Raw genomic sequence first — 22,127 nt, forward strand, 5'->3', positions numbered from 1 at the left:
AGTTACAAGAATAAGGAGGGGCTTAGAATTGAGTGGACTCCTACCAACTTTAACAAGTAGATTGCTAAATGACAGTAACCTGACCAGCTCTTGAGACAGGGTGGAAGTGGAACTTAGACTCCACCTAGTGTCTGGACACAGATCTGGCTTAAAGGCATCTTACCAGGTTCAGGTCCCAACCTTGCCTAAGTGGGAACAGCTCATCATTGGACAAACTGAAGGCCAGAAGCCTCTCGTTTCAAAAATTTGAGATATGAGCAGACCATGCATACATTCAAGACAGATCTACGTCTTGTTCAGAAACACATAAAGCAGGTCCAGCTCAGCTGACACAGACACTTGAGGATAAATCTGATAAGAAACCTATCAGATCTACTTGGGTGGGTCTATGTCTGATTAAAATCAAGATAAAATTGGGGCAAGTCAGGTAAGACCTGACAAATTTAACAGCCCTATAACACTGAATTGGCTCAACTTGGCAAGTAGATTTTGTAGCTTTGATGAACACTTGGCGGCCTGGACCAAGACCATGTTGGCTTGCCAAACAGAAGCTTCTAGTACTGGTTACTGGATAAAAAGGTTGTGTAGGATAGTCACCCAAGACACGAGTCAACAAATCACCAATCATACACCACAATCTTAGTAAACCATGTACAATCTTTCTAGGACACTGAATTTGGAAACAGATTGTCTGCAAACATGGTATGACACAGATAACAAGGCCCAGTCGAAATACATCAAACTAAAGGACATCTTTTGCAATGTTGACATGATTTGTTCTCAACTAAACCAACTGCCCAGTGCATGCACATTTATCTGAGATTAGTCGATGTAGATATCCCAGCAAAAGTAAGCTAAGACCAAAAAGAGAAAGCACATAAACATAATGTATTTCAAATCCTCAAAAAATATCGCCCATATGTCCAGACAGATAATTCTCATGCAGCTTAATTTTATACTGAGTGGATGGAGAGCCTCATTCAATTTCGAAAATTTTATGCATAAAATAAAACAGGTACGCCAACTTTTCCCATATAATACAACAAGAAGTCAGCTGCTTTGCAATAATGTTAACTCGATATTATCCCACATTAAGATTTGGAGAGTCATATTTACAGAAATGATTTATATGCAGAAAGAGGAAGGAATTCCTCTCAAGGATATGCAGATTAGGACAGTTATATATTGTGTGCATACAAATACACAACCCAAGGATTGATACTTATCAAGAAAGCATATATAAGAAAATGAGTACGTTAGAAGAAAATATAACTCAATGATGTTCAAACAGCACACCCTCAAGAGTCTGGATTTAACCAGATCCAGATGTATCTAAACTTAAGGCAGACTTACCAACCCACCTTCCACTGATAAATGCAAAAGAATTAGTTGGGCCATGACATGTTGGTATTTTCCCCAGAATAATCCTGTGACGCAATATACGGACCAACCATTAGGTATTGATAAACAAGTAACTCAGAATGGCGGTTGAGATAGGAGGTTTGAATAGATATACTGGAAATTTTTCAGAACTTGATCACAGTCTATGTTGACATATATGTTGGTGAAAAAAATTGAATTTCTTCCCCTCCTGAATCTTTTTGCAAGATTTACAACAGAAAATAGCATGCTACTAACAATGAAAAAATGCTAAAAAATTATGAAGTCTACATATGCCTCTCAAAAAGATTATTTTGCAAGTTTCAAGAAGGCGAAAAGTAGATTTGATCTCTGAAATTATTAGATTTTCACCAGAATAAATTGAAAGAAGATCAAGGGACTATTTCATTCTCCAGTGATCCATCTGTATTGTAAATCATGTGGTAGCATTTTGAGGAAGCCATCCCAGTAGAAGAAACAGACACAGACACCATGCACTTGAGAGGCACATCAGTGGTAGATGAGAATATGGCTGGACAGCATGGCAGAGTTCACACAAGGAAGAAACTGAAGCAAAGATATCTTTTCATATACCAGTTTTCAGTAAGCAACATATTGATCCTATTATGCCACTAGAAAATGCATAACACAAATGTAGATTATCTCATCAAAAGTCAAGGATAAGCATTTAAGTGCCATTCCAGGTGATGCAAAAGGCCTACTTAGAATTACATAACTAGATAGCCTCTTATTATCTATATGGATCACTCCTAAGGATCTTCTTGAACTTTCATAGACTTTCACATCCATACTCCATATGTCTGTTCCTTGTCCATGTACAGGCAACAACCTTGACCTGCAAGTCCTGCATCTTATCTCACACAGGTAAGGGTGTGGGCATGGGGTATGACACGAGTATGAAGAATATGACAAAAAAATTTAAAAAGATGGGTATGTAGGTCTGTATGCAAACACACACATGCACATGCATGAGTGCGCATTCAAAAATGCACATTATATTATATTTTGCATTGTTTTCTTGTGCAGCTTAAGATTTTAGTTTAGGGCATTTTTGGAGCTTAGGAACACATGTTTGAAAATTGCAAGTGAACTAGAGCTTAGAAAAATATTAACCCCAATAAGTATAGGCCTCATTTTGTGTGAAATTCTTGATTGCATAGCGAGTGCCCCCTTTGTGTTAAATCTCTTATTCTTTAGGATTGTGATTGAAACCTGTTCTTTTCTTGTGTGAATTTTCAAAAACCAATTCTTTTTCCAACTTTTTGATATTTGGATGCATTACCATGGGCGTTGACGATGCTATTGTGGAGCCTGGTCCACTGATAAGTACCAGGAGTATTATCTTGGGTATATGGGTAGTTGACATAGAAGGGAACCTTAGAACAATAGAACCTGGAAGAAACCTCACAAGGAGTATGGAGCTACTCGAATTGATCTAGGATAAACCTTGTTTTTCAGAAATCTTGATCGTGTCCAGGGTGAAATTTTGTGTGCATTTGTGACATGCCTAATGGTGAATGAGGGCAAGAAGAGTTTTTAAGTCGATGAGCTTCAAAACCCCACTCATAAGAAACTAGGCTCTAACCTTTTTAACCAGATCCAAGGAATGCTGAAGAGTCCACCAACCAAACCTAATCTGGGGTGCCTAATGGATCCAAAAAAACTAGTGAGGTTTAGATCTGAGAACCTGGGGAGCATCTCGCCCATGGAGAGCAAGGAGGAAAAAGTATTTAATCTATTGGATCTTAAAGGGAAAATTAATATCCAGTATGAAGGAAAAGAATCCAATGAAAAAGAAGGAGTATATGAGAATGCTTGTTTCATGGTGGTACAGCATGAAAATAAAGATAAGACCTAGAAACAATTGAGGAGGGCTCCATAATGGAGCAGCACTCAGGAGAGGAAACAAATTAGGACTCAAAAAGCATGGGGTGTTCACCCTTATCTTCGCGCTCCACATGGTGAAAATTTGTCGAGGCCAGGAAACCGAAAGGCAAATGTCAAAGAAAATTGGGTAATGATGATAAAACCCGTAAGGTATAGGATACCCCAGATATTAAAATGGTTGGACTGACAATTGGCAAGATGGCCAAAACAATTAGACTGATGGTCGGGTGAATGCCCGAGGTACCCATAATGGATCGACTGATGACCGGCTGAAGGCCAAGGACAATGGCCAGAATGGCTGGACTGAAAGTGGGGAGAATAATAATGGCATCCTCATAATGCATGGGCCGATGGCTGGGTCGTCATTGGTGAGAATGCTCAAGATTAGTTCTAGATACGCCAACAAAGGTGAAACGATGCTTGGATAGATGAACCCAATGCATAGGACTAGGAAAGATATGTTGCATACATATACAAACGCACACACATGGCACACACAGATATATATATATATATATATATATATATGAGAGGAGCCCTATGGTGGTTCTAAACCATGATATCATACCAGCAGTACACACACTTGTTTGCATCAATCTTGCCACCAAATGTCAGACCTAACCATACAAATGTGTTCAGCACAGTTGTTTTACCATATTAATGGGTTTAATCATCCCTACCAAGGTTGTTAAATGCGATGAGGCGAAGCGAGGCGTTGAGCCTGCGCTTCGCCTCTCACAACTGGTATGGAAGTGAAGCGGTGGGAGGGGAGGCAGGGAGCGGCGGAGGAGCAGTTGGCCGGCACGTGACGGTGGATCCACCGGCACTTGGGGTTAGCACAGCAGACGAATCGGGCGGAGGAGGAAGACTTGGGGATGAAGGAGGGGGTTCTGGAGGTTAATGAGGGTCTATTTGCGCATCACAGCACGCCTCAGTACCTTGAGCGTGCGCCTCGCCTCTGAGGCGTACGCTTCAGGTACTGAGGCGTACGCCTCTCACAACACTGATCCCTACTAACTCATTAAACTCATTTTTAGGGTAGTAAAAAATCAATGTCACAATTCACACACACTGTAAATGAGTGCATGAGTAGGAAAATCTGTAGCTATTAAACATTTTTTATGTCCTACACGTCCTAAACACTTTAAGAACTTTTAGATGCCATGTATAATAAATTCACTCTCTCAAAAAATGTATAATAACTTCACAGCCAATCTGTTCAAAATATAAGGAAACTCAAAATTTTCCATAATTTTGTAGAGAATATTATTTATGAGATGCATGCAAGGGTCAAACCGTGTTTATAGTTACAGAAATAATTCATGATAAACACGCATATGCATGCTATGTAACAGGGATACTAATCCCAAGCACCTAAACAAGTGTCATACCCGTACTGGTATTTGATACTCGAGGGTATGGTTAATCTATGTTTCAAACTTAACCAACCAAGTGTAGCATGCACGCAACATCAAAGCACCTACTATTGACTATATATTAGTGAATTTGCAGTTAAGCTTTTGACTTAGTTTGTTGACAATCCATAACTTTATATCTAGATAATATTGTGGGTGTTAGATTTTATGAAATCCAAAGTTTCACCATGCGAGAAGAATGAAGGAACAGAGAGAGAATGAGCTGTTGAGAAACCCACAATCCCCCAATGCAGGAATCAGCAGTCACTATTCTCAATATATGTTTTCTCTAATACAAAGTTTAGGGTACTAAAATACTCTTTTACAACATAAAATAATTACAGATATGCCATTAATGAAATGCGTCAGCTTGTATAATACATGGACACGAGTCTGGACCCTGACCCGATTTCGACTCAGATACACATATACATGTCTTTTCACCCTCCCTCAAGTTGTGCATGGACAACTTGCCTTTCAGCACCCAAAACCTGTCTTTGGTCAATACCTTGGTGAATATATCAGCCACTTGATCAGTAGTTCGTACAAATTCAAGCTCAAACTCCTTCTCTTCTACCTTTTGTTTCACAAAATATTGATCTATTTTGATGTGTTTGGCACGGCTGTGATAAATGGGATTGAAGGACATCTTGATGGCACTTTGATTATCACATAAGAGAAGGGATCGTGAGATACATTCCCCCACCTCTGTCAGTAAGTGCCTAATCCATGTAGCTTCAGCAATGACGGCTGCCATTGACCTATATTCGGCCTCTGTACTTGACCTAGCAATTGCCTTTTGTTTCTTACTACTCCAGGATACCAGATTCATCCCAACAAAAACACAATAGCCTGATACCGATCTGCGTTTGTCTGGATCTCCCGCCCAGTCTGCATCAGTGTAAACAATAAGTTCATGTACATCCTGCCCATTTATCCTTTTTCTATATAAAAGACCATCGCCAACAATTCCCTTCAAGTACCAAAGTATTCGTTTAAGTGCTTACATACCCACACGCAACCCATGCATGAACCGAGATACTTGATTTACTGAGTAAACAATATCAGGTTGAGTGAAAATAAGATATTGCAACATCTCGACTATACTGCGATATTTTGTAGGATCCTCATATAGATCTCTATCTCGGGAACTGAGTTTCTGATGGACACTAGGGGTTTCCAAGGGTTTGCACTCTTTCATACCTGCATTATTGAGAATGTTGATAGTGTACTTATATTGGGTAAGAGTCATTCCTTCAGAGGTACTGTCAACTTCAACTCCAAGGAAGTATCGCAGTTTCCCAAGATCCTTCATTTTGAATCTCTAATTCAAGAGCTGCTTGACCTCCTCAATATGAACTTTGAAGTTACCTATGATGATAATATCATTTGCATATATCAATAACAGAGTAACTATATCTTGGTTCTTGAATATAAACAAGGAGTGATCAAGAAGAGATCGGCTAAAGCCATATTTTTGCATTTCAAGAGAGAAACTATCAAACCAAGAACGAGATGCTTGCTTCAACCCGTATATCGCCCTTTTTAATTTGCACACATATTTGGTAGGATTTCCTTCTGCGTATCCAATAGGTTGCTTCATGTACACTTCCTCTTTCATGATCTCCAAGTAGAAAAGCATTTTTGACATCAAGTTAACTAATTATCCACTGATGTTCAATAGCTAAGGATAATATGACTTTAATTGTTTTCATTTTCACAACTGGACTAAAAGTCTCATCATAATCTTGTCCTTACTCCTGTGTAAATCCTTTTGCAACAAGTCTCGTCTTGTAATGTTTGATAGTGTCATCTGGTTTGTACTTTATTTTGTACACCCACTTTGACCCAACTACATTTCTATCAGGTGGTCTGAGAACATCTCAAGTACCACATTCATGAAGGGCCTCTATTTCTTTATTCATCGCTTCAACCCATTTTCTAGAATTTGTTGCCTGAGAGAATGTTGTTGGCTCATCTTCCTTGCCCAAAACAGTTAGAAAAAGTTGAAAATCCAGTGAAAAGTTTTCATAACTGACCCATCTTTGGATCGGATGACGAGCGAGTAGATCTTCTAACATCGAAAGTAGGAGCAGAAGTAGAGGGTGTATCCATCTCCTGATTAAAAATGGAGGGCGCCTCTCTTCCTCATCGAGTATAAACAAGACCTTTATACCTTTCTAGTTCCAAGGGTAGTTATATACTCTTCTGTGCAATCAACCTATCAGCAGGCATAGTTCCCCTATCCTTTTGATCATAATCTGAAGAACATAAATCATTAGTACTAGAGAAAAGCTCGGAATTCAACCAAGGATGATAGACCTCAACTCTGGAATTTGATTCAGAAGAAGTGATAGGTTGGTGATCAAAATTCAGTTCATCGAAGATAACATTTCTTGATATTTTAATGTGCTTGCTCATGGGATCATAGCACCTATATCCTTTATAGTTATCTGCATATCTCACAAACCTACACTTCAAAGCCTTGGCCTAAAACTTATGCCCCATTGAATTGTCAATATGAACGTAACATACACAACCAAACACGCGCAAATCATGATAGTTGGGATGGACTCCAAACAGGGAAAAGTAAGGAGATTTGTTCTCCAAAATAATCATGGGCAATCGATTTATCACATGAGTTGTTGAATGAAAGGCTTTTGTCCATAGAGTAATGAGAATATTACTATCATGTATTATACTCATTACACTATCAACAATATAGCGATACTTCCTTTTAATAATCCCATTTTGCTGAGGTGTATGAGGGCAAGACACCCTTCTCCTTATTCCATTACTTAAGAGAAAAGTAATAAAGTCACTTAAAGAGAATTCACCTCCTCCGTCACATTGAAAGCAAAGAATGTTTTCAGAAAATTGATTTTTGACAAAAGAGTGAAAGTTTTGGAACTTAAAGGTTTCGGACTTGTGTTTTATAAAAGAAAATCCAAGTGTAACGAGAATAACTATCAACAAATATAAGATAATATCTAATTCCAAATACAGAAGCAACTGGGGCAGGCCCCCAAACATCAAAATAGATAATCTCAAAAGGTCGTGAAGCTCTTTTATTAATAGAATGAAAAGGTAAAACAAGAATCATACATACGAGACAACTAGAACATTTGTTGTCATTGACATTTATTCCTAAACTAGACTTGAGAATGAAATTATTTGAGACAAGCTTATCAATGAAATTACTACTGCAATGACCTAAACGACCATGCAAAAGATTTGGCTTATTAGATTCAGAGACACTAAAAACACATTTAGGAATCACTGAAGATGACGATAAGGAGAGCTTCAAGTTGGGGTCAACAGGGCGAACACGAGTAGAAGGATCTTCCTGAAAAACATACATATTGCTCTGTCATTTTCTTTCAACGAACGTCTCCCTCGTGCAAAGATCCTTGACAAGAACAGAAGAGGGAGTAAATTCAACTGAAGCATTTATATCATCAACAAGCTTAGAAACAGAAACAATGTTTTTCTTGATATTAGGAGCATAAAGGACTTTTGAAAGACTAAGAGAAGACTTTGACATAGGGATAACGGAGTTTCCAATGTGAGAGATAGAATGGTGAGATCCATCTTCAGTGACTATGTTATTTCTACCAATATAAGGAACAAGATTTAGGAGCTTACCAGCATCACCAGTAACATGAGTCGCTGCCCCGGAGTCAACATAACAAGTACCCTGTTCATTCTGTTTCAGATTTAATCCTGCCAAAGCTGACAACAGCAACTCTTTTACTTCTCCACTGGCCTTTGAACTATTTGTTCCTCTCTTTGCTTCTGTCTGTGTTGATTTTCCTTTATTTTGGGGATTAAACCAACAGTTAGCCTTGATGTGCCCCTTTTTATTACACAGGAAACAAGTGAGAATTGGCCTCTGTCGCTGAGAATTGGGAGGTATGTTTGGTGTAGGCAATAGTCCATGGCCTCCTTGCCCATTTCTTCCTTGTCCTCGTACATAAGCTATTCCTGTGGCAAGAACATCTTGTGTGCCTGTGTGCACATATGATTCTTCATAGAACCCTTTTAAGGTCATTTCATAGTGTAATAGTTTTGCACGCAGATCTTCAAATTTGGGGCAGATCAGGTAAACACAATAAAGAAGTAACAATCATGTGGTAGTCAGGTCCCAATCTACTCAAAGTTTATTGTACCATATCTTTATCACTCACTGCACACCCCACAACTGCTAGTTGATCTGTAATGATCTTCATTTTGTTAAAGTACTCCATGATAGTCATGGAGTCCTTTCTCTGAAATTCTCTTTTAAGAAACACTGTCCTGGCTTGAAAAACCTGTGAATATGTCTGAACTTATCTGTCCTAAAGTTGCATAGCTGAACAGTCATCTGGAATTGCCACAAGCACCTCTTATGACAATGTAGATGTGATATAAGCAACTAACGCCTAGTCCCTTTTCATCCAGGTTATAAATTTTGGGTTTCTGACATATATTATGGTAGATGATCTTTTACTGTCCCTTTCTTCTCGTGATATAAACGCTAGAGGGATTGGAATAGATCCATACAGATGTCCAGAAAGATCCTAACTCCTAATGAAATGAATGATCTGCCTCTTCCAAGTCAGAAAATTAGAATTGTTCAACTTTTCAGACACGAGTTGACTAAGAAAGCTTGAAGAAAGACCAGACTCAGAAGGAAATGAGTCCATGTTTCAAAGTAAGAAGAATATGTCCAGCACACAGGCCGGCAATAGCTAAAGAAATCAGTATATCAAAAGGCAACCTTCAATCTCAAAGAAAATCATGCAACCTTTTCCTTCCCTTTTTTTTCAGGAACAAACTTTAACGTTTTCCTTTTTTTTTTTTTTACATATTGCAAGAAGTCATGCAAAGAACTAAATGTAAACTGAAATTCAATTTCTTTTGTGAAGAGAATATATCAGGCTATGTGAAGGACAATGGATGAAATCACAAATCTAGTATTGATTCAGATCGGATGTTGGGCTCTGATCAGCTCTGATTATTGTCCAGATTTGATCAGATTCAGTGAACGCTAAGAAAGAAAATACAAATCTGAAACAGAAAGGAAAGAAAAAGGCCCAAATCTGATATTGATTCAGACCAGATATCAAGTTTTGATCAGATCTGATTATTATCCAGATTTGATCAAACTAGTTGGTCTGAATAAGTATTGATTCAAATCTGGTAGTTGATCGCGATGAATAATGTGAAATTAAAGGAATATAACGCAGTCAGATCTGCTCAAGAGAGAAAAGAATGAAATTGAGGGGATACGATCACATACGAATCTGATTAGATCATATCAAGAAGGGATCGACGAGGTTAAGAAATAATAAAAACGGGATCAGATCTGACTCCGATCAGATCGGATCATGCAGGGGTTGATGAGGTTAAGAAGCAACAGAAAACGCGATCCGATCTGATCAAGAAGAGGACGCAGAATGAGATTGGGAATCGATTGGATGTATAGATAAATGAACAGAGAGGAAGAATCGATTTTCTGACTTGGGAGACTAAAAGATCTCTCTAGACATACCTAGAGCGTGGCTCTGATACCATGTTAGATTTTATGAAATCCAAAGTTTCACCATGCGAGAAGAACGAAGGAACAGAGAGAGAGAGAAGGAGCTGCTGAGAAACCCACGATTCCCCAATGCAGGAATTGGCAGTCACTATTCTCATTATATGTTTTCTCTAATACAAAGTTTAGAGTACTAAAATACCCCTTTACAACATAGAATAATTACAGATATACCATTAATGAAATGTGTCAGCTTGTATAAGACATGGACACAGGTCTGGACCCTGACCCGATTTGGACTCAGATACACATATACATGTCTTTTCAGTGAGTTCTAGGTCAAACCGACCAAATGAAGCAAAGGACCCCAACTTTATAAAAGCAATAGACTTCACAGAAATCTGATGTTGGGATGATGACTTATGGCCCATGAAATTCAAACTATCTTGAAACTTAGAAAAGAGAAGAACTTTTCTCCTCCATTTCACTGCAGATTCAAGGCCTTCAAGGTGCTTTCAGATCTTGCACTTAAAACAAAGGATGAGGTTTAATGTGTGAGCTTTGAGCAAAAAAAAAATCACAAACAAAAAAAGATGTACAAAACTCAAGATAAGGCCTCCGAAAGACAACCAAGTGCAAAATTTCAAATTAACCACAACACAAATACTACCTATTACAATGCAACAGAGGCCATATGGTTGACGGAGGTCATGTGGTTGCTAACAAATCCAAATTATTGTTAATCTAGTTTTTCATAAACTATTAGAACCAGAGTTACTATAAGCATCTTATGGGAAGTGCGCTTCCCAGAAACTTGCTTCGGAAATGAGATATTCCTCACATCTGAAACTTGATGGAAATCTTGCCACTCACTTCCTTTAATGTACTCTTGCGCTTCATGTTTTTATGTGCTTCCTCTCACGCTTCCCACTCACTTCTTATGTGCTTTCCCTAAATTGATAATCATCATTTTTAGATTTTGATAAAAATCTAATTCTTACACTAAAAATCATGAAATTAAGAATAATCATTTTTATTTTAGTTTTCATTCACTTTTCATATTTGTGCAAACAACCTTCCAAAACCTATAGGGGATGAATTGTAACAACTTACTTAGTGTTCCTTTACCCCAGGATTAGTCAATCACATGCCTCTATTGCATCAATATGGCCAAATTGTTTTTTTTTTAATTCTAACCTCAATTATTTTAGAGTGAAAGGGTGAAAAGATTTCATGCAAATAGTTTTTGGCAATCATGGCAAGACGAGATAAATTGAGGCTTCCAGATTCTAAAAGCTTTGTGTTTACTCGTAAGCTTAAATATTTGCTCTGATCAAGGTTGTCAAACTAGGAAGCAAAGCAAGAAGCGAGAAATGAGGCATTATAAAATTTATAAGATGCGAAAAGTGAGGAATCACTTTAAAAGCAAAATGGAATTCGAAAAAGAAGTGCTATGAAAATTGAATGGGAATCAAACCCATGTGTGGTTCAAAAAGGCAATGAATTGTTAATGACAGCGAAAATCTTTCATGACAAATCAAGAACCATTAACAAATGAGCAACATTAATGACAAAACAAGTCTTTTAATGAAAAGCATGTTTCTTGAGAACAATTTGCTTTGTCATTAAGACATGCCTTACTTGTTTTGGCCATAACTTTTATCTCAATGTTTGGTTCATGTGGTCTTCGTTGCATTGGAAAGCTAACATCTTGTAATTTAATTCTTCATTTAGGTGAAAACCGAAAGCACTGTTTTGGTGGTCAAAGTCACACCTAGATTGAAAAATGTCTCATTCAGGACTTGGAACACCATGCTTAAGGGGAGTGATCGAGAAACCCTACTTTCAAAACTCTTACAGTCAAAATTGGGGTTTCTACACAAGGCTAGTCATTGGCATAAGAATAAATTGCATTTTGTGATGGCACTAACCCTAGAAGTACTTTTGTAACTTGTTAAATAAAAAAGGGAGAATTAAACAGCCCAAGAGATCAAGAAATGTTGAATCATTTATTGACAAATATAAGGTGCAACCCAGGTCAGGCACAATATCTCATTTTGACATGTTCCTTGGTTGAGACTCAACTCCTCAAAGATTCTTACCTTGTCATCTTCAAATTGGCAAGATTTCAAAAAGTTTCAATGGTTGAAAACTAGTTTGATTCGAGAGGATGAAAGGTGATCTGCAAAAGACATGCATGAAGCAGAGAGGGACAAATGGTCTGCCTTGTAAAGGAGTTATTGTGAAGATCCTTCTGTTGGAACTTATATAGTGATTACATGGGGGAACTGTAATCAAGCCCTTGGCGGGTGAGGATGTTTGTAAAAGGTCATTGATTGTTTATGGATTCTTCACCACAAAAACTTGTTATCTTTCTCTTTGGAATTGTGGGATGGTTCGCTTTTTGCCTAACATGATTTGGAGACCAGGTCCATCTCCAAGGGCCACAGCTGTTTGGTGGCAAGTTTAAATCGATGGAGCCTTTACATTAAACATGAAGCAGGTGGTGTTCCACCTTGCAAATCGATGGTGCCTTTAGTTACAAGGATGAGGAGGCTATGCAGCATCTCTTCAGTGGTTACGTCATATTTTAGCAACTTTTAGTTTTGTTTTAGCAGAATATAAAGCATGAGCTTGATGATTCACATGATTTGAGACTGTTGACCCTAGATGACAGTATTAAAGTAAAAGAAAGGAATGGTATGCAGCTTGGGGATGGTATCTGCTCCACACTTGATGGGGATCTGGCTTCAATATGACGAGAATTTCAAGGACACATCTAAGTTGGTTATCTCGATTCAGCTTGTCCTACAGCGTGAGGTTTTAGATTTGGGCCAATATAAATTGGCTTTGATCTGACTTTCTTGGCTTGGTACTCGTTACAATCTAACCAATATTGAGGTCATACCGCAAAGGGAACCAATTGGTCATGCGTCGGGTCTTTTTATCAATTTTAATTGCTATGTCAAACCCAACCGAGTGTGGTTTACACACTAAATATATCCGACCAGCTCTAAAGTCATCTACAGCATCTCAATAGTTGGTTTTGTCAAGCCTTAGGTGTGGTAGCATGCCTACGACCCTAGCCAACTAGCTGCTAGGTGATACGTAAGCTAAGGGCATCTTGGTGGGCTAACTAGAGAGAGAGAGAGATGATTTGGGAAGAAGAGTGTGTGAGCTGTTAAAGTAGAGGGGACAAGATGGTGAGAAAGAGGGGGGAAGAGGAAGATGGTGGTTTAATAAAACAAGAACAAGAACAATAGAGTGCCTCTTATGGGCTAACAAAAACACAATACGAGAACACAATCGACCACTTATGGGTCAAGCACCCATAAGCCACTAAAGGGCAAAGAACACAACTTGAAATATAGAATCTTGTATATTGCTGAAATGCTTAGAAAAGCTTTGAAGAATACAAGGGAAGAACCCTTATTTATAACAACAAGAGAGGAGTGGGGCAGCCCAACTAGTTGTTGGGCTGGCTCCCAACAGTCAAATTTGTGACCGTTGGGAGGAGCTCCAACAGCTAGTTGGAGTTGTCCCATCAAAAACATGTTTCAATAAAAACAAAAATAAAAATAAAAAATACAAAAGAGGACAAAGTCAGTCCCTAATGGACTGACCACTATTGCATTGTGAAATGACTGAAATACCCTTGATGGGTATTTCAGTTTACATACATTTGAATATACAAAAATGATGACTATATATATATATTAATACATACATATATACATATGAATATATATATATATATATTAGATACACATTCTTAACATTCCCCCCCCCCTCAAAATCAAAGTGTAACCACCGAGAGTTTGCCGAAGAAATGAAATCTAGACGATGGGAGCACTTTAGTGAAGAAGTATATCAATTGATACTTAGATGGTACATATGGCAACGTGATGGTTTTCTTCAAAAATTTCTCACGAACGTAGTGGCAATCTATTTCAATGTGTTTGGTCCTTTTATAGAATGTATGATTGCTTGCAATGTATATTGCGCTTTTGTAGTGACAACATAATCTCGAGGGTTCTGTAATGTGAACTCCCAAGTCTTTTAACAATTGTCTCAATCTTACTGATTCAGAAATAGTCGCCTTCATGGCACAGTACTTTGCTTCAGTGGAAGAGAGACATCTTCTATTGCTTCTTGCATTTACATGAAATTAGAGAATCACCTACAAAAACCGATAGTTGAGTGTCTATCATTTACATCTCCTCTCCAATCAGAATCAGAATATACAATAACTTCTAATGGGGAAGAGGATAAAAGAAATAACCTATAATTAATAGAGTTTCTAATATATCTAATAATCCTCATTACAACACTCATATATATTGTATTGGGAGCATGCTAATGGCATGAGAAATATCAAGACAAGTAATAGAGAGAGAAGATAAAGCTTCAATCATTTGTCTATATGGAGTTGGATCCTTCAGAGGTTCTCCATCATCTTTACATTGATGACCTCTAAAGTATCAACGCGTTTTTCATCAGAAAGTCATAACCGTTCTATGGATCGTTGTTGTATACTTAGTTTGTAACAACAAATAACCATGAGGTGAGTAAGCCACTTCTATTCCAATAAAGTATCATAAAAAACGAAGATCCGTCATATAAAAGTTGGCTTTGAGTACATCTTTGGTATGGCTAACTCTCTGCTTATCACCTCCTGTGATAATCATATCATCAATGTAGAGAAGTAATATCATCATTCTTACATTAAAAGACTTAACAAACAATGCAATGTTAATATAACAGCATTTAAAAACGAGTTCTATAATATTTCATTACTTTTGGTTTTAATTTTATATACCCCATCTACATCATTTTTTTTCCTTTAGGTAGTGTTTGAATTTCTCAAATTTCAGCCTTTTCTAAAGCTTCTAATTCACCATTCATTGCACTAATCTATTCCCGGTGACTTTTAGCTTCATTATAAGAGGATGGTTCCACATACGAGTGTATGGTCATTAGACATGTTTTATATTTAGGTTCAAAAGAATCATAGAAAACGAATCTACTAGGAGCTTTTGAAATTCTCATGGATCTTCTAATACTAAATGTATCTATATCTTGATTTTGAAAATATCTTTTTAAAGCACATGGAGGATGGTCTTCTGTACGTTGAGTATATGTTTGAATTTCACTATGAGATTGGTCTATATTATCTAAACCTTCATTCTCATTCCCATGTGCATCACGAGTGTCCTCATTGCCACTCTCATGCACATCATGAACATTATCACAATTTACAATTTTCATCATGTTCATTGACAAGATAAAAAAGAAAAGAATAATCACAATGATCTTGGATATTATTTTTACCAAATGCTTTTTTTTGTTTTCAAGAAAAGTGACATTTCTTGTGATATATAACTTGCCCTTTGAAATTTTATAACATCTATATCCTTTTTTGGTTTTTGGCATATCCCAAGAAAACACAAGGAATGGCTTTAGCGGAAGGTTTGTCATTTTTTTGTAAGAACAAAGCATTTACAACCAAAAATTCTTAACCTATTCTAATCCGAAGATGATTTAAATAATTTTTTCAATGAGAGAAATGCTTTTGATAGTTTTTTAAGGCATTTTATTTATCAAACAAACTGTCGTAAGTGCGGCTTCGGCCCAAAAATTTTTTGAAACATTTCTTGATATAAGAAGTGTTTTAGTAGTCTCAACAATATGCCTATGGGTTCCTTTTGACTAGTCCATTTTGTTGAGGAGTATAAGGACAAGATTTTTGTTGAAAAATCTCATGCAAATCAAGGCAGTTTTTGAAATCTTTTGATACAAATTTACCTCAGGAATCGGATCTAAAGATTTTTAATGTTGGCCTTAAATTGAGTTTTTACATAACAATAAATTTTTTTAAAACATTCAAATACTTCGGATTTGTGTTTAAGAAAATATATCCAAGAGTGTCTACTATAGTCATCCACAAAAATAACATAATATGATACTCATTCTTTGGATATAACTGGAGTCGGCTCCCATACATCCGAATGCAGCAACTCAAATGGTTGTTTTGATATAAAAAGACTAGGTCCAAAAGGTAGAGATTTCATTTTACGACAAACTAAATCTTTTTCTTTATAATTTGCAAGAAATGAAAAAAACGTAATTTTGACACACTAGGATGTACTAGTCTCTTCTGCCAATAGTCTATATCTTTCTTTCACACAAAATTACACAAATTATGTTGTGATAACTCAAGATTGTCCATAACATAAAGGTCTCCTCTTCTATGGTCTCACCCAATCGGCTTCTCAAACTGAAGATCCTATATCAAAAAATCATTAGATGAAAAAGATATTTTACACCCCATGATCCACAATTTGAGAAACGGATAAGAGGTTTAAATTTAACTTTAGTACAATTCTAACATTGGGTACATAAAAGGTTTTATGTTTTTGCAAAATTTCAAAACTTTTGATTTTTAAAGAAGTTCATGTTAAGTTGTACATGTATATATATTGACATATATACATATTTGTTTCATATTGTACATATAATATATACATGCATATAATGATGTAATAGGTAAATACCCTCTAGGGGTATTTTTATCATTTTACTCATATAATAGTATTGTTTATTAGGAACACTTTTTCTCTTATTTATTTTTTCTCTTTTATCTTTTTATTTAGTATTATTTTTGTAAAGAGCATGGGCTCTATGGTCAAAAACCATAGAATAAATATGACTGTAGGGAGCTCCCAACGACTCTAATGGGAGCTCCCCAATAGAGCCTCATGCTCTTCCTTTGTGCATAAATAAGGGTTGGACCCTCCCTTGTAACCAATGCTTCTCTTAAGCATTTATGCTCAATAAAGATGAATAATTTTATATTTTGTGTTTTTCTATTTAGTTCCTTAATGTTTTATATGCACTTAGTGCTTGTGTTGTTGCCCCTTGTTTGGTATCGTTTTGTCCTATAGTAGACTTATGCTTGAGAACATTTTGACTGTGATCTTATAAGCCCTTAGTGGCATTAGTTTGTGCTTATGCACTTTTGTTATCGTGATTTTTTGAAGCCCTTAGTGGCATTGTTTTTATATTTTCCTCTATTTCATTAAATGGTATCAGATTCAAGAATTTTTTCTTGGCATTTTGCCTCTTTGGGGTCTTGGGATTCTTTGGTTTGAGTTTGTACTTCGTGAAGAATTCATGATCATTGTGTAGGTTGGATTCAAGGGAAAACTAGACCCGGTATATATCTTATATCTTTAATTATTTCTTGTGTTATCCTTTTCATGCATTATCCATGAGGAAGTACTAATTTTCTTTAATCTTTAAATATATATACATAAGGCTTATAATGTTGTTTCTATTGAACTTATTCTTATAAGGTTTATTTGTTTAGTCTTGTGAAATTATATATACTGATGTTTTTTTGGAAACATGTTTGAATCTTATTTTTTCAGAAAAAAAAAACTTGCTTTATTTGATATATATGTATACAAAGCATTTGTTGCCTTTTGTTCTATTATTGAACTTTGTTTTGTTCTTTCTTGAAAATATGTAAAACCCACGTTAAAAAAAAGGGGTTTTCGAACCCGGGTCGGTGCCGGACCCGACCCGGGCCCGTTAGGGTTATAAAACTCGACGCAGGAGAAAGGGTTTTTAAGAAAAACCCTCTTCCCTGTGCGCCGCACCCCGCCCGTGCCACTCCACCCCCTCGACCGGATAAGGGAAACCCCTGAGGGTTTCCTCGAAGATCGCCCCCCCCCCCCGAGCTCTTTAAGAGCATCGCAGGAGGGGAGGGTGGACGCGCCTCTCTTCTCTCCTCCTCGCTCTCCTCATGTCGGCGCCCCCTTCTCGCGAACCCCGATGCCTCCTCCCTCTGGTCTGATCGACGACGATGCCACCATCGTCAGCGCCCTCTCTCTCTCTCCTCTCCCTCTGTTGTCTCGCTGGGAGGACGGCAGAAAGTCGGCGACCCCTGCCATGCCCTCTCACTCCCTCTGTGCCTACCTGAAGTGTGGCAGGGGACCGACGCCCCCCCCCCCCTGCCGCACCTTCCCTCTTCTTTTCTTTAGGTTGTCGGGAGGTTGGCAGGGGGCGACGGTCCCTGCCATGCTCCCCCCCCCCCTATTCGTCGTTGTTTTGCCAGGCAGGGGCCGAGGCCCCTGCCGTTTGTAACCCATAGTATGTAACCCATACTTTCTCTCAAATATCTTTCTATTTTTCAAATTACTGAAATGGCTATAATGTTAATTTATTTTTTATGACTGAATAGGATCATGACTTTGAAAAGAACTTGTCTTTAGCTATGTGTAGTTGGAAGTGTGCTCTACATGAGCAAGTTTCATGTGCTTGTTATGACTGTGATTCTTGAGCCTATAGTATGGCTGAATTTCTCTTACAAAGCACATTGGATATCCTTCATAGTTTCATCTCAAAAACTATAAGCCTCGGCCCCTCATTCTGTTGTTCAATATTGTCTTTTATTAGATGATTTCCTTGTGAGTCTATTCTGCATAATCAGATACTGTGGCCAATTTTTTCTGGCAGTCATCCTAGTGCAGCTTAAAAGTGTAATTCTATATTGTACATGGTTACTTTTGATATGTGGGCATGTTTCATAAAGCACAAGTCCAATATTTTCTGAGCCAGGATCAAACTCTGATTTTGAAGTGGATTGGGCCTACAAAAGGTAGAACCTGGTGAACTGGCCATTACAACATTTATGAGTTGGTCAGGTCTCATCAACTTCAGTACAGACCAAGCATGGACCATTTTAAAAAGTCCCAACTACAGACATATTTTGCTTAACATGAGCCCCTGTATATGAGTTTATCATCTCTTGTTTACTGAAAAACATGGTTTGAGACAAATTATATATTATTTTCTTTTAAAATCAAAAGTTAACAAAACCCGATCCGAGTCACCGAGTTGACCCGCCGAGTCACGAGTCAATAAAGAACGAGTCAAGTCCCGAGTCACGGGTTTTAAAACCTTGACATTTACAACCCTTATGCCCATCAGGAAAACCCAACAAACAACATTTCACAGGTTGAGAATAAAGTTTACCTCTATAGTGCTCACATAACAAAACAAGACAAGTGCAACCAAATATTTTCAACAATTTATAAGAGGGCACGACACCATACAACTTTTGATAGTGAGAGATACTTTTAAGAACTCTAGATGGTATATGATTGATTTGATAAATACCATACACACAGTATCAACCTAGAACTAGAAGATCTTAGAAACACCACAAGAAAATAAGACAGTTTTGGCAATTTTCAAAATATGTCTATTCTTCCTCTCTACATCTTCATTCTGCTCAGGTGTATATGGACATAATTTTTTATGAACAATACTTTTATATTGCAAGAAACTCTAAAACACAAGTAATATATTCTCCCCCTGAATCTAAGCAAAGAGTTCTCACCTTAGCAAAAAATTAAGACTCAATCATAGCACAAAACTCTTTAACAATCTCAAACAGCTTACTTTTGTTCTTCATAAAGTAGTTCCAAATGAATCTTGTATAATCATCAATGAAAGTGACAAAATAGGCAGAACCCCTTTAAACAAAATTGGTGAGCAAGATCAAAGGCTCTATCAGACTCTCTCTGGATCCAAGAGGTAAGGCATGACTCTTTGCTAGTCTGCAACTCTTATACTATTTCAATGGTGTAACACAGAAACTTTAAACTCAGCTAAACTATCAAAAGACACAAGCTACTATGGTCTGGAACTAGAAATATGATAAAGTGGTTGATGCCACAATATAGACTCATCCAAAAATTGTTGCTCTTAAACCACCTTCAAACTTCTTCTAAGTACTCATATCTAATGAATCTAAGTAATACAAGTCTCCTCTTCAATGACCAATCCTATCCTCCTTCCTAAAAGATGATCATGTACAAAACAATCCAAAGGATAAAAGATCAAATTACAATTATGTATAGTAATTTAGCCAACAGAAATAAAGTTAATAGCTAAAGAAGGGACATGAACAACTTGAGAGATATTCATGTTGTTCCCAAAAAAAGATGTGGGAGTGACATCCAACCTTTGAAACTCGCAGGAAGGAGTAAGGACCCCTATACAGTGTGAAGAAAGTCACTACAAAGATGACAGCTGGAATAAGTTTTGATGCAATCATATGACATGATGCACCTGAGTTTATTAACCACCCTAAGAAAATATTTGAAGCACAATAAAAGTTGTATCAAAAGAGATAAATGAAGAAGAAGAACAAGTTGAAACATCAATTTGAGCAAAAAGTTGTTGAATCTGCTCAAAAATATTAGACTCAGCAGTTGGAATAGGGTCGAAAGAACTTCCTACAGAAGAAATACAATGCACACTGATCACGAGTGACAAAATATCCTTGGGCATTCCAATCTCTCCAATATAAGAATCTATGAAAGCCCCATACTTCTGTTTCTCCAACACAAGGCATGACTTCCTCACATGAACAAACTTTTTACAATAGAAGCAACGAATGAGGCTCATATCACTCTGAATCCTTCATAATCACCTCCTATGAGTGCAGCAGTTCATCCAACTGTTTGTGTCAAGGCCCTGAAATGAGAAAGAATAAAAAGAAAAAAAAGAAACATGAGGAGAAGGAAGAAGAAGATGAAAGAGGAAGAGGAGGAGAAGAAGGAAGAAAGAGGAAGAGGAGGAGAAGAAGGAAGAAGAGGAAGAGGAGAAGGAAAAAGAAGACAAAAGAGGCATAGGAGAAGAGGACAAGGAAGAAGAAGACAAGAGAGAGAAAGAGAGTATACCAGATCCTCCTCCTCCTCTTCTTCTTCTTCTTCTAATCTGCCACATAGAAAGAGAGAGAGAGGGGGATTTTGTGCCCTATGTTTTTATTAAAAAGAGAATTTCATTCCCCCTCCCCCTTATTTTTAAAAATTACAGTCACCCCATTCCCTTACAAGCTTTTTCCTTAATTTCTGATATGGACCTTCCCCTGTCCCTTTTTTTCAAAAAATTACAGTCACCTCCCTTACAGACTTTTTTTTATTATTTTTTATATGGACCTTATTATAGATCCAGACCCAAACTCTCTTTTTTAATACACACACACACATATATATAGATATATATACAGCCGTGTCCCCGTACCCTCATTTTTTGAAATTACCGTGTCATACCAACACCTGTACCCATACTCATGTGACATAGGGTACCATTTAGATATCCAAACCCTTTCACTACTGTCCTCACAACTCAGCCTAATAGAAATAATTAATTCCATCCAACTTCACAGAAATCAATCGGGATGGTTTCTTTCTTCTCCATACCACACTAACCCCCAACAACAATTCAAAAAGCTAAACAAAGACAAGAAGCACAGCATGTATATGCTAGATATGTTGTATATAACAACACAACAGTAAGGACTATGCTTAGAATTCAGGTTGCATACAACCTGACAGAGATTAGATAAGTTATGATTTGGAACCCACAAATTTGAGCCCCATCTCATATGCTGCTCAAGTTGTTTGGTTCCCAATAGTTCAGGAACATGAAGTGCTGACATCTTTGGGGATCAATTAGCAATGCCACAGATCAAATGTAATTTCATGCAACCGTAGCATTCACGTTTTTAGTTGGGCTTGGCTCTATTGGCCTACAAATTATGTTTGTGACACCACCAGTTAACATCATTCATATTTTCCATACTGGTTCTTCTACTGACTCATATTTCTGAGAAAGAAACTTCTCCGTTAAGAATCAAAGACCTCTCTCTATGAAAACCAGATTTTCAAAAACACAAGATCAGGACTCTAATTTTCATGATTCTTTCCTTCTTTAAGATGAAGAATAGAACATAAGTCGCATGCAGTCCAAGGGATGAAACAAATTGGCGTTGAAAGATGGGAATCATGCCTTGATCTACTATAATGAGAAAAAATCGACGGCAGCAATTC

At 37.3% G+C, this 22,127-nt stretch overlaps 1 protein-coding gene across 2 annotated transcripts in view; it reads right to left on the reverse strand.

Annotated features, from left to right (window-relative positions):
• The window catches only part of LOC149846991 (uncharacterized), a 161,913-nt gene that overhangs the window by 131,677 nt on the left and 8,109 nt on the right, over positions 1 to 22,127 (reverse strand). The window contains exon 8 of one of the 2 annotated variants that reach the window (XM_089996728.1): positions 1,362 to 1,427. The exons of the other annotated variant lie outside the window; for it this stretch is intronic. Within the exon in view, the coding sequence (XP_089852854.1) occupies positions 1,362 to 1,427 (66 nt within the window). The remainder of the gene's footprint in view (positions 1 to 1,361; positions 1,428 to 22,127) is intronic. 2 annotated transcript variants of the gene reach the window in all.

This window comes from Nuphar pumila, chromosome 2 (genome assembly GCF_984573655.1).
Source record: "Nuphar pumila chromosome 2, dmNupPumi1.hap1.1, whole genome shotgun sequence".
In the NCBI taxonomy this organism is placed as follows: domain Eukaryota; kingdom Viridiplantae; phylum Streptophyta; class Magnoliopsida; order Nymphaeales; family Nymphaeaceae; genus Nuphar; species Nuphar pumila.